The sequence below is a fragment of the Grus americana genome (genome assembly GCF_028858705.1).
Source record: "Grus americana isolate bGruAme1 chromosome 34 unlocalized genomic scaffold, bGruAme1.mat SUPER_34_unloc_1, whole genome shotgun sequence".
NCBI classification, from domain to species: Eukaryota; Metazoa; Chordata; class Aves; order Gruiformes; family Gruidae; genus Grus; species Grus americana.
Window position 1 is genome coordinate 225,433 of NW_026561320.1, and position 16,876 is coordinate 242,308.

Consider the following 16,876-nt stretch of genomic DNA (forward strand, 5'->3'; position numbering starts at 1 on the left):
ACAACACCGAGGCGTCTGAGGTGGTTTCTGATGCCACCCACCCATTTTTGGAGTGTCCATGAAGGGTGGGTGGGGGGGTTCCAGTCCTGCGGGGGGGGGGGGTGTCCCAATCCCACAGTGGGGGGGGGGGGGGAGGGTGTCCCAGTTCTGAGGGGGCACCAGCACCATGTGGGACTCAACCCCACGGGGTCCCAGCACCCAAATCCCCTCCAGCCCCCCCAAAAAACAGTGGGTGGGGGGGAGATGACCCCTCCCCCAGCACCCTCATTTTATAGAAAACCTTTATTCTGTAAAAGTGGGTGAGTGGGCGGGGGGGGTCCCCAAACTTCTCCCCCACCCCATCCCTGGGATGCTCTACCACAGCACCCCAAAAACGAGGCGGCGGCGGGGGGGGGGGGGAATGATGACCCAACCAGGTGCCAGCAGGAGCACCCATGGGTGCTCCCCCCCCCCCCCCATTGATGGTCCGGGGTGGGTGGGTGGGGGCAGGATGGGTCCTCCCACCCAGATCCTATACATTATATATATATATATACACACACACAATAAATATAGGGGCCCCCGGCGGAGATTTGGGGGGGGGGGGGGGTCCCTCAGGCTCGGGGGGGGGGGGGTGCGCGGGCAGGCAGCGGGGGGTGGGCAGGGCCAGGACGTGGCCGGGGGGGCAGAGGCAGCGGAAGGAGCCGGGGGTGTTCAGGCAGCGGCCGGGCAGGCAGAGCGCTGCCTGCAAACACTCGTCGATGTCTGGAAAAAGGGGGGGGGGGATTGGGGGGGGGTTAAGGGGGGGGTAGGGGGAGAATTTTGGGGGGGGGGTGTTTGGGTGCTGGGGAAAGGGGTTGGGGGATGGGTGAGGGAGGTTGGGTGCTGGGGAGGGGGGGGGTGGGTGGGTGGGGTCTGGGTGCAGGGGGGGCTCAGGGTGCTGGGGAGGGGGTTTGGGTGCTGGGGGGGGCTCAGGGTGCTGGGGAGGGGGTTTGGGTGCAGGAGAGGGGGTTTGGGTGCTTGGGAGGGAGTCTGGGTGTGTGGGGGGGGCTCAGGGTGCTTGGGAGGGGGTCTGGGTGCTGGCGGGGGCTCAGGGTGCAGGGGAGGGGGTTTAGATGTGGGGGAGCTCAGGGTGCTGGGGGTGGGGGGGTGTCAGGGTGCTGGGGAAGGGGATTTGGGTGCCAGGGAGGGAGTCTGGGTGCAGGGGGTGTGTGTATGGATGCTGGGTGAGGGAGTTTGGGTGCTGGGGAGGGGGGTTGGGTGCGGGGGGGGACTCAGGGTGCCTGGGGTGGGGGGGTGTCAGGGTGCTGGGGAGGGGGTTTGGGTGCCAGGGAGGGGGTCAGGGTGCTGAGGGGGGGTGTCAGGGTGCTGGGGAGGGGGTTTGGGGGGGGTCAGGGTGCTGGGGAGGGGGGTCAGGGTGCCGGGGGGGGGGGTGTCTCACCGACGCAGTCCAGCCGAGCGGGGTCCAGCCGGTACCCCGGATCGCAGTCGCAGGTGAAGCCGTCGGGCACCCGCACGCAGCGCCCGTTCCGGCACCCGCTCAGCACCCCACACTCCTCCTCCTCCCCTGCAATGGGTGGGGGTACGTGTGTGTGTGTGGGGGGGTCACCTCCCCTATAAACCCCCCCCCTCCCTCCCCGCCGCACCCCAAAAACTCACCATCCTCCTCCTCCTCCTCTTCCTCCTCCTCGATGAACCCCCCGGTCCCGTGGGGTTGGTAGGACCAGGGGGGGCCGGGGTGGGGGTCGGGGGGCTCGTAGCGGGGTCCCCGGGGCCGATGGACGAGGGGGCGCCGGGGATCCTCGAAATCTTCACCCTCATAGCGGGGGGGGGCGTAGAGAGGGTCCCCCCGGGGGTCGTAACCCCCCGCAACCCCCCCAAAGCCATAAGGGTCATAGTCGGAGCGGAGAGCCGGGGGGGGAACCCGGGGCCCCCCAAAAATGTCGGGGCCGTAAGGGAGGCCGTAAGGGGGGGCGAAGTCGGGGGCGTATTCGTAGGAGGGGGGGGCGCGGGGGGGGGCCGTAGTTGGGGGGGCGCAGCACATTGCAGAGGAACTCGAAGTCGTCTGCGGGGGGGGGGGAGAAGGAGAAGGTGGTTTTGGGGGACCCCCCTCCACCCCATGCAGCCGGGGGGGGGGGAGGCATGGGGGTCCTTGGGGGGCTGTGGGGAGGCAGAGGGTCCCCTATAATTGAGGGGGCTGTAAGAGACCCCCCCCCCAATCACCCGGGGACCCCATTATTGGGGGGGGGGGGCTACAAGGGACCCTCACCATCATTTGGGGGCTGCAAGGGACTCCCCCCCCCCCCCCCATTCTTGGGGGGCTGTGGGGATGCAAAGGGGGTCACCATCATTTGGGGGGGGGGGCTACAAGGGACCCCCCCACCCATCGATGAGGGAGCGATGGGGGTGCAAGGGGTCCCCCCCCCCCCATTGCCAGGGGGGTCAGTGGGGGTACAGGGGGTCCCCATTCTGTGTGTGCAGGGGGTCCCCCCCATTGCTTGGGTTAAGTGGGGTGCAGGGGGGGGTCCACGTTTTGGGGGTGCAGGGGGGGTCCCCCCATTGCTTGGGTTAAGTGGGGTGCAGGGGGGGGTCCACGTTTTGGGGGTGCAGGGGGGGTCCCCCCATTGCTTGGGTTAAGTGGGGTGCAGGGGGTCCCTGTTCTGGGGGGTGCAGGGGGTGCCCACATTGCCGGGGGGGTCAGTGGGGGTGCAGGGGGGGTCCCCATTCTGGGAGTGCAGTGGGTGGGGGCATCCCCATGTTGCAGGGCGACAGATGCCAACCCAGCACCCATGGCGGGGGGGGGGTAGTAGGGAAGGGGAAGATTTGGGGGGTGTCGGGGGGGGGGGGGTCACCTGAGTGGCGGGCAGGGCAGAGGGCGCAGTCCATGCCCCAGGCCTGCCCGTACAGGCAGCAGCACTCGGTGTAGGTGACCTGCCTGTCCAGCCGGGGTCTGCCGCACACCAGGTCGACCCCCACCTCCTGCCAGCACACGGCTTGGGCAGCATCTGGGGTGGCGGGGGGGGGGGGCATCATCAGGCAGGGTCCCTTGGGACCCTTACCCCCCCCACCCACGGGTGGGACCCTCACCCAGGTGGGTGTCGTTGGCGACGCAGCGGCGCTGGGACCCGTCCAGGACGAGCGGCGGGGGGCAGGAGCAGTAGTAGGAGCCCACCGTGTTGACGCAGCGACCCCCCAGGCAGGGCTCTGCCTCCTCGGCCGCGCACTCGTCATTATCTGGGGGGGGGGGGGGGAAGGCAGGGGTCAGGCAAGGGGGGCCGGGGGTGCAGGCAGGGGTCAGGGTGAAGGCAGGGGTCAGGCAGCAGGGCTGGAGGTGCAGGCAGGGGTCAAGGTGAAGGCAGAGGTCAGGCAGGGGGGCTGGGGGCACAGACAGGGGTCAGGGCAAAGGCAGGGGTCAGGCAGGGGGGCTGGGGGTGCAGGCAGGGGTCAGGGCAAAGGCAGGGGTCAGGCAGGGGGGCTGGGGGTGCAGGCAGGGGTCAAGGTGAAGGCAGGGGTCAGGGTGAAGGCAGGAGTCAGGCGGGGGGCTGGGGGTGCAGGCAGAGGTCAGGGTGAAGGAAGGGGTTGGTGCGGGCAAGGGTTGATGTGCAGGCAGGTGGTCAGGGCGCAGGCAGGGGTTGCAGGCAGGGGGTAGGATGCAGGCAAGAGTCAGGGTGAAGGCAGCGATTGGGGTGTAGGCAGGGAGTCAGGGTGCTGGCAGGGGGCTGGGCGTGTGGGCAGGGGCCGATGTGCAGGCAGGCGGTCAGAACGCAGGCAGGGCGCAGGCGAGGGCGCAGGCAGGCAGGTCAGGGTGAAGGCAGGGATCGGGGTGTGGGCAGGTTGCTCATAGGTGGGCAGGGTGCAGGCAGAACGAAGGGTGCTGGCAGGGGTCAGGCAGGGGTGCAGGCAGGGAGGTCTCACCCACGCACTGCAGATGCTCCTGCTCGTAGTAGTAGCCGCTGGGGCAGTAGCAGCTGAAGCCGGGGGCGGCGTTGAGACAAACCCCCCCCCGGCAGAGCTGGGGCCCGAAGAGCCGGCACTCGTCCACGTCTGGGGGGGGGGGGGGGGGCACGGGCAGGGTCAGGGGGTCCCCAAGTGACTGGAGGGGACCAGGGGGATCCCAGCGGGTGATGCAGCCGGCCACGGGCAGCACTCACCTGCCGGCAAGTCCTGGGGACCAGCAGCGGCTCGGCCCTGCCCGTGCGGGCAGATGGTGAGGTGATCGTCTGGAGGAGGGGGGGGGGACACGGTGCGGTCACCAACATGGGGCCTGCCTGTGCACCCCCTCCCCTGCCTGTGCACCCCCTCCTCTGCTGATATACCCCCTCCCCTGCCTGTACATCCCCTCCCCTGCCCGTATACCCCTTCTGCCCATACGCCCCCTCCTCTGCCCGTACACCCCTTCTCCTGCCCACACACCCCCTCCCTTGCTTGCACACCCCCTCCCCTGCCTGTAGACCCCTCCCCTGCCTGTGCACCCCTCCCCTGCCTGTACACCCCCTCCTCTACTGATATACCCCCTCCCCTGCCTGTACACCCCCTCCCCTGCCCATACACCCCTTCTCCTGCCCGCACACCCCCTCCCCTGCCTGCACACCCTCTCCCCTGCCTGCGCACCCCCTCCCCTGCCTGCGCACCCCCTCCCCTGCCCGTGCACCCCCTCCCCTGCTGATATACCCCCTCCCCTGCTGATATACCCCCTCCTCTGCCTGCACACCCCCTCCCCTGCCCGTGCACCCCCTCCCCTGCCCGTGCACCCCCTCCCCTGCTGATATACCCCCTCCCCTGCCCGTGCACTCCCTCCCCTGCCCATACACCCCCTCCTCTGCCTGCACACCCCCTCCCCTGCCCGTACACCCCTCCCCTGCCTGCACCCCGCCCCCCCACCTCCCTGCCCCCCCCCCGCCCCGGCCGATGCCTGCGTGCCCACACCAAGGGCTGACACCCCCCCCCCCAACCCAAGGGGCTGGACCCCCGGGGCGGGGGTGGGGGGAAGGAACTTCGGGGAGCGGGGTGGGGGGGGGGGGCCCGGGGGGGTCCTACCAGTGCCGGGGGCTGGGCAGGGCTGGGCAGGACACTGGGTGCCCCAAGTCCAGCCCAGGCTGCAGCAGCATTGCTGCTGGGTGACGTTGGGTGCCAGCACCCCACAAGCTTTGCTGAAACAGGCAGCCGTGCCATGAGCCCGCGGGGGGGTTTGGGGGGTTGGGGGGGGGGCCGCAACGCCCCGTCACGGGGTCAAATTCATCCCGGCTGTCGGGGCAGAGGCAGAGGAAGGAGCCTTCGACGTTCTCGCAGCGTTCGGCCCCGCAGACCCCCCGTAACGTCTCGCATTCATCCACATCTACAAGAAGCAAAATTGGGAGGGATGGGGGGGATGCCTGACCCCCCCACCCCACCCCCCCACCCCTTTCTACCCCCTGCCCAGGTCCCGGCCGTACCCACGCAGTGGTGGCCGTGGCGGGCGGTTTCGTAGCCCGGATCGCAGGCGCACTGGAAGGAGCCGGGGAGGTTGTGGCACGTGGCGTGGGCTCCGCACAAAGTCCCGTTGGAGCATTCGTCCACGTCTGCGGAAAAAAAGCGGGGGGGGGGAAAGCATTTTTTTTGGGGGGGGGGGGGGGGGGACTGACCATGATGAGTGACCCCACCCCAGCGCAGTGATGAGCCAACCCTGGCCTGATGTACCCCATGGTGTGGTCCCCGCTGCCTGGCGGCGCCCCGTGGTGTGGTGTCCCCGTCCCCTACGCCCCCCCCCCCCATCCCGGCACTCACCGACGCAGTCCCTGTCGTCACCAAGCCGGTAGCCTGGTTGGCAATCGGTGACGCAGCGATAGGAACCGGGGAGGTTGTCGCAGCGTTGGGTGCCGCAGAGGCTGGCGCCGTACTCCTGGCACTCGTCTACGTCTGCGGGGACAGGCGGGACACCCCGGGGATGGCCGGCGGGGGACACAAGGCTGGGGATAGCGGGGACACCCAGCCACGGAGCAACCCCGTGCCCACCCTGGTCCCCAGCCTGGTCCCCATGCCCGGGCAACTCACCGACGCAGTCGCCACCGTCACCGGCCCGGTAGCCGGGTTGGCAATCGGTGACGCAGCGGTAGGAGCCGGGGATGTTTTCGCAGCGCTGGGCGCCGCAGAGGCTGGCGCCGTACTCCTGGCACTCGTCTACGTCTGCGGGGACAAGTCACCCTCCGTGCCAACCCCACGGCGCCGGCGGCGCCCGTCCCCTCGCCGGGGTGGCCGCAGCCCCTCACCCTGGCACAGGGCTTTGTCGGAGTCGGTGCGGAAACCCGCCGGGCAGTGGCACTCGAAGGAACCGTCGGTGTTGACGCAGCGGCCGCCCTCGCAGACGCCCCCGCGCTGGCACTCGTCCACGTCTGCCGGGGGGGGGGGGCACGGGGGTGAAGGGGGGCAGGAGTGGGACCGGGATGGGAATGGGGACTGGGATGGGAATGGGGACATGGGGACTGGGATGGGAATGGGGACTGGGATGGGAATGGGGACACGGGGACTGGGATGGGCACGGAGACTGGGATGGGAATGGGGACACAGGGAGTGGGATGGGAATGGGGACTGGGATGGGAATGGGGACATGGGGACTGAGATGGGCACGGAGACTGGGATGGGCACGGGGACATGGGGACTGGGATGGGCATGGGGACTGGGATGGGCATGGGGACTGGGATGGGCACAGGGACATGGGAACCGGGATGGGTATGAGGTCATGGGGACTGGGATGCGTACAAGAGATCTGGATGGGAACAGGGACTGGGATGGGAATGGGGACACAGGGACTGGGATGGGAATGGGGACGCGGGAACTGGAATGGGCATGGGGACCAGGATGGGCACGGGACGATGCCGGGCACGGTAAGTGGGACGGGCAGGGGTGGCCAGGGGTGCGGGGTGTCGCCCACCGGCGCAGGCGGTGCCCTGGGGGGTGCTGGCGTAGCCCTGGGCGCAGAGGCAGGCGTAGGAGCCCTCGGTGTTGAGGCACTCGCCGTGGGGGAAGCAGAAGTCGCCCTCCAGGCACTCGTTGATGTCTACGGGCGCACGACGGCGTCAGGGTGGGCGACGGGGACGCGGTGTCACCACGAGGGTCCCCACTCACCTGCGCACGGCGTGCCGTCGCCGCCTGCTCGGTAACCGCGCCGGCACTCGCAGCGGAAGGAGCCCTCGGTGTTGGCGCAGTGGCCGTGGGGGCCGCAGGGGGAACCCACTGCGCACTCGTCCACGTCTGGGGGACAGGAGGGTTACGAGTGTGTGTGGGGGTCACCAGTAGGATTTGAGGGTGCCCCTTTGTGGGGGGACAGGTAGGGGGTACCTGCGCAGCGGCCACGGTGGAGCTGGAAGCCCTCGCGGCAGGGCTGGCACTGGAAGGAGCCCGGGGTGTTGACGCACTCTTGGCCAGGGCAGGCGAGGTGGTTCTCACACTCGTCGATGTCTGCGTGGGATGGAGGGGTCAGGTACCGGCACGGCAAGCCCGTGGTGTGGTGACCCCATGGCATGGGGAGACCATGGCATGGTGACCCAATGGCATGGTGAGATCATGGCATGATGACCTCATGGTATGGTGACCTCATGGCATAGGGAGACTGTGGCGTGGTGACCCAATGGTATGGTGACCCCACGGCATGGTGACCCAATGGCCTGAGGAGATCATGGCACGGTGACCTCATAGCATGGGGAGACCATGGCATGGTGACCCAATGGCATGGTGACCCCATGGCCCTGTGACCTCATGGCATAGGGAGACCAGAGCATGGTGACCCAATGCCACATTGACCCCATGGCCCAGTGACCTCATGGCATGGTGACCCCATGGCATGGTGACCTCCTGGCATAGGGAGACCATGGCATGATGACTCAAAGGCACGGTGACCTCATGGCATGGTGACCCAATGGCATGGGGAGATCATGGCCCAGTGACCTCATAGCATGGGGAGAGCATGGCCCAGTGACCCCATGGCCCAGTGACCTCATGGTATGGTGACCCCATGGCATGGTGATCTCCTGGCATAGGGAGACCATGGCATGATGACTCAAAGGCACGGTGACCTCGTGGCATGGTGACCCAATGGCATGGGGAGATCATGGCACAGTGACCCCATGGCCCAGTGACCTCATGGTATGGTGACCCCATGGCATGGTGACCCAATAGCATGGGGAGATCATGGCACAGTGACCTCATAGCATGGGGAGACCATGGCACGGGGAGACCATGGCACGGTGACCCCATGGCATGGTGACCCCATGGCCCGGTGACCTGATGGCATGGTGACCCCACACCACGATGACCCCCCCCATGACAGCGCCCCCGTCCCCCCCCCGCTCACCCTCGCAGGGCTCATCCGGCGCGGCCCCCCGGTAGCCGGCGGGACAGGCACAACGGTAGCCACCCGGCAAGTTCTCGCAACGCCCGTGGGCGCAGGGCGGGGGGCTCTGGGCGCACTCATCCACATCTGCGGGGACAGCGGTCGCGCTCGGGTCACCCGAGGACCCAGGTGACCGTGCGGGTGGCACCCACCCGGGGTCCCCGCTGACCTTGGCAGTCGGTGCCGGCGGCGCCGGGACGGTAACCGGGGGAGCAGACGCAGCGGTAACTCCCCACCGAGTTCTCGCAGCGCCCGTTGGCGCAGGGTCGGGGGCTGCGCCGGCACTCGTCGACGTCTGGGGAGAAAAGCGGGGTTGGGTGCTCAGGGGTGGGGGTGCAGGGAGAGGTGGGTGCTCAGAGGGATGGGTGCTCGGAGGGATGGGTGGGTGCATGGAGAAGAGGGTGGGTGCCCAGAGGGATGGGTGGGTGCAGGGAGAGGTGGATGGGTGCGGGATGGGTGGGTGCTCAGAGGGATGGGTGGGTGCAGGGACAGGTGGGTGCTTGGAGGGATGGGTGGGTGCAGGGAGAAGTGGGTGCTCAGAGGGATGGGTGGGTGCACGGAGAGGTGGGTGGGTACCCAGAGGGATGGGTGCAGGGAGAGGTGGGTGCCCAGAGGGATGGGTGGGTGCTCAGAGGGATGGGTGGGTGCAGGGAGAGGTGGGTGCTTGGAGAGATGGGTGGGTGCAGGGAGAAGTGGGTGCTCAGAGGGATGGGTGGGTGCAGGGAGAGGTGGGTGGGTGCCCAGAGGGATGGGTGCAGGGAGAGGTGGGTGCCCAGAGGGATGGGCGGGTGCAGGGAGAGGTGGGTGTCCGGAGCAATGAGTGGGTGCAGGGAGGGGTGGCTGTATGGAGAGATGGGTGCAGGGAGAGGTGGTGCCCAGAGGGATGGGTGCCCAGAGGGATGGGTGGGTGCATGGAGAGGTGGGTGCAGGGAGAGGTGGGTGCCCAGAGGGATGGGTGGGTGCATGGAGAAGAGGGTGGGTGCCCAGAGGGATGGGTGCAGGGAGAGGTGGTGCCCAGAGGGATGGGTGCCCAGAGGGATGGGTGGGTGCACAAAGTGGGGGCATGGAGTAATGGGTGCCCAGAGGGATTGGTGCACGGAGAGGTGGGTGCTCAGAGGGATGGGTGGGTGCATGGAGAGACGGGTGCTCGCAGGGATGGGTGGGGTGCACGCACAGACAACGGACAGGGACCCCCATGCCCCCTCCAGCCTGGAGCACCCCCCCCCCCACCCTCACCGATGCAGTGGGTGCCCTGGGTGCTGAGCCAGAACCCAGGGTGGCAGAGGCAGGTGTAACCGCCCTGGCGGGGGACGCAGCGCCCGGGGCCGCAGATCTGGGGGTTCCTCTCGCAGACGCTGCCGACGGCTGCCGCGAAACGGAGGGGTTGTGAGCGCGCACACGCGCGCGCGACGGACGGGAAGGGGCCGGTCGTGCGCGCGTGCAGCCGTGCGGGCGCGTGACCTCGTACGCGTGCGACGCCGCGCAACGTGTTCAACTGAGCACTCGCGCGCCGGAGCGTCGGTGCGCGCGGCCGCGCCCGCGTGCCGACGGCGCGCGTGGGCGAGCGCGCGGGCGCGTTCGGCTGGGCCGAACGCAACCGCGCCCGCGTGCAACCCCGCGCCACCGTGCACGCGTGCAAACCTGCGACCCTGCAAAGTTTGGGGGGGGACGGGGGGACGAACGACACCCCCAAAACCCCTACCTGGACTCGGTCCCTCCCGGGTGGGGAAGGGTCCCACCAGTCCCTGGGTGGGTCGTGGGACCACAATGACCTCGGGGGCTGGCGGTGGCCTCTCGGGGACCAGCGGTGGCCTCTCGGGGACCAGCGGTGGCCTCGTGGGGACGGGTGGCATTCGGGTGACGGGCAGGGGACCCGGTCGTCGCTCCTCCTGCCATCGGGCTGCAGGGCGAAGGGTTGGGGAGGGGGTGTGGGTGAAGGTGACCCCAGTTAGGCGTGGGGTGCTGGGGTGTGGGGGGGCGACGGGTGCTCACGGGTGGCGGGGGGGAGCGGCGGTGACGGCGCGGGGACGGCCGAGGGGGACGCGGGCCAGATCCTGCCCCAGGTATCGGGTGTTGTAGCGAAGGTCGGAGGCGGAGTAATGGTAACCGGGGCCGGCCGGGCAGATCTCCTTGAACCCCTCTGCAGCGGGAGAGGAAATATGGGGGGGGGGGGGTGTCACCCCCAAATCTGCATCCCTAGAAACCCCCCCACCCACCATGGAGCAGCATCCTCGCAGCGTCCCTACGGATGGAGGGTGCTGGGAGGGGACCCAGGTCTGAAGTTTGGGGGGGGGTCTCACCGGAGCCGAAGGGGGGGCAGCGGAGGCAGGAGCCCCCCCAGGCTTTGCCCACCCGGCTGCAGCAGCAGATCTGCCGGGTGATGTTGCGGAGGGTGGGGAGGGCGCAGCGCCCCTCCCGCAGGACGCGGTAGCAGGGTCCCCGCGCCTCCGAGATCACCTGGTGGGCTGGGGGGCGGGGAACGGGGCGGGGGGGGGGTGTGTGTGTGAAGCCACCCGGGACCCTCCTCGTCCCTGCACCCACCCCATCCCAAATCCCATCCTTGCCCATGTCCCCACCCCATCCCCATTCCCATCCCATCCCAATCCCACCCCTATCACACCCCACCCCAATCCCAATCCCATCCCCACCCCAATCCCATCCCAATCCCAATCCTATCCCAATCCCAATCCCATCCCAATCCCAATCCCATCCCAGTCCCAATCCTATCCCAATCCCATCCCCACCCCAATCTCAATCCCACCCCATCCCTGTCCCATCCCCATCCCATCCCAATCCCATCCCATCTCCACCCCATCCCCATCCCATCCCCATCCCAATCCCATCCCCATCCCAATCCCATCCCCACCCCAATCCCATCCCAATCCCATCCCCACCCCAATCCCAATCCCATCCCCATCCCAATCCCATCCCCATCCCAATCCTATCCCAATCCCATCCCCATCCCAATCCCATCCCCATCCCATCCCAATCCCATCCCCACCCCATCTCAATCCCATCCCAATCCCATCCCCACCCCAAACCCAATCCCATCCCCATCCCAATCCCATCCCCACCCCATCTCAATCCCATCCCAATCCCATCCCCACCCCAAACCCAATCCCATCCCCACCCCAATCCCATCCCCATCCCAATCCCATCCCCATCCCCATCCCATCCCCACCCCAATCCCATCCCAATCCCATCCCCATCCCAATCCCATCCCCATCCCATCCCCACCCCAATCCCATCCCCACCCCAAACCCAATCCCATCCCCACCCCAATCCCATCCCCATCCCAATCCCATCCCCATCCCCATCCCATCCCCACCCCAATCCCATCCCAATCCCATCCCCACCCCATCCCATCCCCATCCCAATCCCATCCCCACCCCAATCCCATCCCCATCCCAATCCTATCCCAATCCCCATCCCATCCCATCCCAATCCCATCCCCATCCCCATCCCAATCCCCATCCCATCCCCACCCCAATCCCATCCCCATCCCCATCCCAATCCCATCCCCACCCCAATCCCATCCCACTCCCAATCCCAATCCCAATCCCGCCCCACCCAGCGCTCACAGATGCAGCTGGAGCGGGAAGAATCCAGCAGGAATCCCGGCTGGCAGAGGCAGGCGAAGCTGCCCCGCGTGTTGGTGCAGAGCCCGTTCTGGCAGAACCCCCCCTCCTGGCACTCATCCACGTCTGGGGGGGGGGGGGGACGACACGGACACGGGGGGGGGATCAGAGCCCCCCACTCCTCCCCCCCCCCCCATATCCCCCCCCTCGCCCCCCCCAAAACTCACCCACGCAGGACCCATTGACGCGCTGGAAGCCTTGGGGACACGGAGCATCCCGCTGGGGCAGCTCTGGGGTGGGGGGGGCAGAGAGATGAGATCACCCCCCCACTCGTGTCCTCACCCCCCCCACTCGTGTCCTCACCCCCCCCACTCGTGTCCTCAACCCCCACTCGTGTCCCCCCCCCCCCCCAGTGTCCTTACGGGGGTGGCCGTCGCAGGGCTGGCACTCGTGGACCCCCCACGCCACGCCGGCGCCCCGGCAGCAGACGTCCTGGGTGCGGAGACCGGGGAGGGGGGAGCTGCACTGCAGGGTGGGGGGGGTGGGTGAAGAGGGGGGGGGTCATGCACCCCCACCCCACCCGGACCCCCACCCATGGGTGGGTGAGGGAGGGGGTGGGGGTGGTGGGGGTCCTGAGCTCTGCACTGCACCCAGGTCCCTGTCGCAGCACCTACATTCCCCCCCCCTCCCAGCACCCACATCCCCCTGCAGCACCCACGTCCCATCCTGTCCCATCCCAGCACCCACGTCCCCCCTCCCAGCACCCACATCCCATCCCAGCACCCATGTCCCCCCTCCCAGCACCCACATACTCCCCCAGCACCCACCCCCCAGCACCCACGTCCCATCCCAGCACCCACATCCCCCCCAGCACCCATGTCCCCTCCTGTCCCATCCCAGCACCCATGTCCCCCCTCCCAGCACCCACGCCCCAGCACCCACATCCCATCCCAGCACCCACATCCCATCCCAGCACCCATGTCCCCCCTCCCAGCACCCACGCCCCAGCACCCACATCCCATCCCAGCACCCACATCCCATCCCAGCACCCATGTCCCAGCACCCCCCCAGCACCCCCATCCCCTCCCAGCACCCACATACTCCCCCCAGCACCCACGTCCCATCCCAGAACCCACATCCCATCCCAGCACCCACGTCCCCTCCTGTCCCCTCCCAGCACCCACGTCCCATCCCAGCACCCACATCCCCCCCCCCCAGCACCCACTGCCCCCCCCCCCGGGGTGGGGGTCTCACCTCTCCCCCGCGCAGCTGCCGGAAGCAGTACCCGTACCCAGCACCCTCCTCGCTGGGGGGCACCCGGGGGCTGCTCTGCGCCACGACGCGATAGAGGGGTGCTGGGCGGGGGGCTTTGGGTGCTGGGGGGGCTGTGGGTGCTGGGGGGGTCTCCTCTCCCCCCCGCACCCGTTCCACTTGGTGGATGGTGACCAAGGCTTCGGGTGGGTGCTGCACGTGGATGCTCACCATGGACTGGGCACCTGGGTGGGGGGGGGGATTGGTGGGTGCTATGGGTGCTGGAAGGGGGGGGGGGAGCAGCACCCATTTATCCCTGCCCCCCCCCCCAAAAAAAAATTAGCAGTGATATTTTGGGGGGGGGGGGGGGTCCTCACCATCCTCTTCCTCCCGATGGTTGGCCAAGGGTAGGGTGTAGACGGATTGGGTGAGGGCTTGGGGCCCCCCCGGATTTTGGGGGACCCCCCCGTCCCCTTGGGTGTCGTTAGCGGGGAGGTGACAGAACTTGCCGGTAAATTTGGGGGGGCACAGGCAGGTGTCGGGGCGAGCGCAGACCCCCCCGTTTCGGCACAGCAGCGGGCAGACGACTGCAAGGCAAGACGGGGGGGGGGGGGACACCCCAATATCAGGGGACACCCTCCCCCCAAAATCCATGGGATGGGGAGGGGGGGGGCAGCACCCAGACACTAAGGTCCTCCCCCAACCCACCCCCCCCTCCAATTAGGATTTGGGGGGGGGGGTCCCCAATATCCACCCAGGAGAAGCTATATCCAAGGAAAGGGCACCCAAGGGCTTGGGGGGGGGGCACCCAGTTGTCTCGCGGGGGGGGGGTGGGGGGGTGGGAGCACCCAGACATCCGGGTTCCAATTTTTCTTGGGGCCCCAATGTTTATTTTTCCGAATTCCCGGCGTTTTCCAAGCGGGATCCGCCGGGGCCGATGAGGTCATGGCGCTGCGTGGGTGGGATGGGGCCCCACCTTCCCCCTCCTGACACCCCCCCCCCCAGCAGCACCCATCGCCCACCCAAGTGGGAGGGAGTGGGTGCTGGGTGGGGGGAGCTGGGGGCACCCCCAGAGGGACGGAGCACCCCAGGGACCCCCAGGCTGCCAGACCCCCCCCCCCCCCATCTACCAGAGCACCCCCCCCTCCCCGCACCCCAAATTCCCCTGCGCTCCCTGGACATCCCCCCCCCACCTTTGGGGTGCTGGACCCCCTGCACCCCAAAAACCCCCGTGCTCCACCAGAGCCCCCCATACCCCAAATTCCCCTGCACCCCCCAGTCTGACATCCCCCCTGCACCCCCAAACTCCGCTGCTCTACCAAAGCCTCCCCTGCACCCCCAAACCCCCCTGCTCCACCAGAGCCCCCCCGCACCCCCAAACCCCCCCACTCTCCCAAAGCCCCCCCTGCACCCCCAAACCCCCCGTGCTCCACCAGACCCCCCCAGCACCCCAAATTCCCCTGCACCCCCAGTCTGACACCCCCCCGCACCCCCAAAACCCCCTACTCCACCAGAGCACCCCAGCACCCCAAATTCCCCTGCACCCCCAGTCTGACATCCCCCCGCACCCCCAAACCCCCCTGCTCCACCAGACCCCCCAGCACCCCAAATTCCCCTGCACCAAAACCCCCTTCTCTCCCAAAGCCCCCCCTGCACCCCCAACCCCCCCTGTTCCACCAGACCCCCCCAGCACCCCAAATTCCCTTGCACCCCCCAGTCTGACACCCCCCTGCACCCCCAAAACCCCCTGCACCCCCAAACCCCCCCACTCTACCAAACGCCCCCTGCACCCCCAAACCCCCCTGCTCCACCATAGCCCCCCCCAGCACCCCCAAATTCCCCTGCACCCCCCAGTCTGACACCCCCCTGCACCCCCAAGACCCCCTTCTCTACCAAAGCCCCCCCTGCACCCCCAAACCCCCCTGCTCCACCAGATCCCCCCCGCACCCCCAAACCCCCCTGCTCCACCATAGCCCCCCCAGCACCCCCCAGTCTGACACCCCCCTGCACCCCCAAGACCCCCTTCTCTACCAAAGCCCCCCCCGCACCCCCAAACCCCCCCACTCCACCACCCCCCCCGCACCCCCAAACCCCCCCCCGCTCCACCCCCCCCCCCAGCACCCCAAACTCTCCCTCTCCACCGCACCCCCCCCTCCCCGGGGGTACCGACCCCCGCCCACACACACCCCGGGGGGTTCCCCCCCCCCTCCCGGTTTACCGGCCCCCCCCCCCCCAAAAAAAAATCTTGGGGTACCCCCCCCCCAAAACTTTCTCCAGCACTGACCGAGACGGAACCCGCTGCCCCCCCCGGGCTGGCGGCCGCTTTCCAGGGCGGTGGCGTTTCCCCGCTGGCAGAAATGGGCGCAGCGGCCACCGGAACAACGGAACCGACAACGGGGGGGGGTGAAGAATAAACGGAGCCGGGTAGGACCGGGACCGGCTCCGGTAACCGGGAACGCCAAGGAGGCGGCGGCAGCGGCGGCCAAAAACAACGCGGGGCCCATCACCGTCGCCTCGAACCCCCGGGGCGGGAGGAGACGGGGCGGGGAAATGGAGGGGTTTGGTTTTGGGTGGGTTTTGGGTTTTTTTTTTTTTTTTCGGGGGGGGAGAGAGAAGAGGGCCCGCCCACGGGTGGGGCTGAGCATGGGGTCCCGCTTGCTTTCCCCACTCGTGATCGGGCTCCGCCGTACCCCACGGTGGGGTGTTTGGGGGGGGGGGCGGGATATAACAGGAGTGGGGATAGGGATGGGGTGTGGGGGGGGCATGGGATAGTGGGACTGAGGTGGGGGACACGAGTGGGGATAGGGACAGGGTGGGGGGGGGCATGGGACATTGGGGGACTGAGGTGGGGGACACGAGTGGGGATAGGGAAGGGGTGGGGGGGGCATGGGATAGTGGGACTGAGGTGGGGGACACGAGTGGGGATAGGGACAGGGTGGGGGGGCATGGGACACGGAGTTGGGGGACACGGGGAGGGACACGAGTGGGGATAGGGACACGGCATGGGGGGGGCATGGGACACTGGGGGACTGAGGTGGGGGACACGAGTGGGGATAGGGACAGGGTGGGGGGGCATGGGACACGGAGTTGGGGGACACGGGGAGGGACACGAGTGGGGATAGGGACGGGGGGGGGGGCATGGGACACAGAGTTGGGGGACACAGGGAGGGACACGAGTGGGGATAGGGACACGGCATGGGGGGGGCATGGGACACTGGGGGACTGAGGTGGGGGACACGAGTGGGGATAGGGACAGGGTGGGGGGGGCATGGGACACTGGGACACAGAGTTGGGGGACACGAGTGGGGATAGGGACAGGGTGGGGGGGGCATGGGACACTGGGACACAGAGTTGGGGGACACGAGTGGGGATAGGGACACGGTGGGGGGGCATGGGACACTGGGACACAGTGTTGGGGGACACGGGGGGGACACAGGATATAACACGAGTGGGGAAGTGGGGACAGGGACACGGTGTGGGGGGACACGGGACACTGTGGGGAGGGACGTGGGACACGGGGGACACGAGTGGGGATAAGGACATGGCGTGGGGGGGGACACACGGGACACTGGGTGGGGCGAGACAGAACGCAACACAGGTGGGGACACGGGACAGAACACGAGTGGGGACCTCGAGTGGGAGGGGGGGGACACGGGAGACAACACGGGTGGGGACCTCGCTGGTGACACGGGACACGCGGGAC

At 68.4% G+C, this 16,876-nt stretch overlaps 1 protein-coding gene across 1 annotated transcript; it reads right to left on the reverse strand.

Moving 5' to 3' along the window:
• Positions 1-269: 269 nt before the first annotated feature.
• Positions 270-15,776, reverse strand: LOC129200161 (latent-transforming growth factor beta-binding protein 4-like). Its single transcript, XM_054811432.1, is given in 30 exon segments — positions 270-302; positions 305-744; positions 1,421-1,546; positions 1,639-1,996; positions 1,998-2,044; positions 2,832-2,984; positions 3,067-3,213; positions 3,895-4,023; positions 4,131-4,199; positions 5,017-5,185; positions 5,187-5,314; positions 5,412-5,537; positions 5,743-5,874; positions 6,010-6,141; positions 6,225-6,347; positions 6,887-7,012; positions 7,081-7,206; positions 7,294-7,413; positions 8,306-8,431; positions 8,514-8,639; positions 9,581-9,709; positions 10,047-10,244; positions 10,344-10,484; positions 10,645-10,809; positions 11,926-12,048; positions 12,150-12,212; positions 12,345-12,447; positions 13,177-13,418; positions 13,551-13,760; positions 15,458-15,776. Coding segments are annotated over 30 exon segments (4,530 nt in total). The 5' UTR covers positions 15,678-15,776.
• Positions 15,777-16,876: the final 1,100 nt, after the last annotated feature.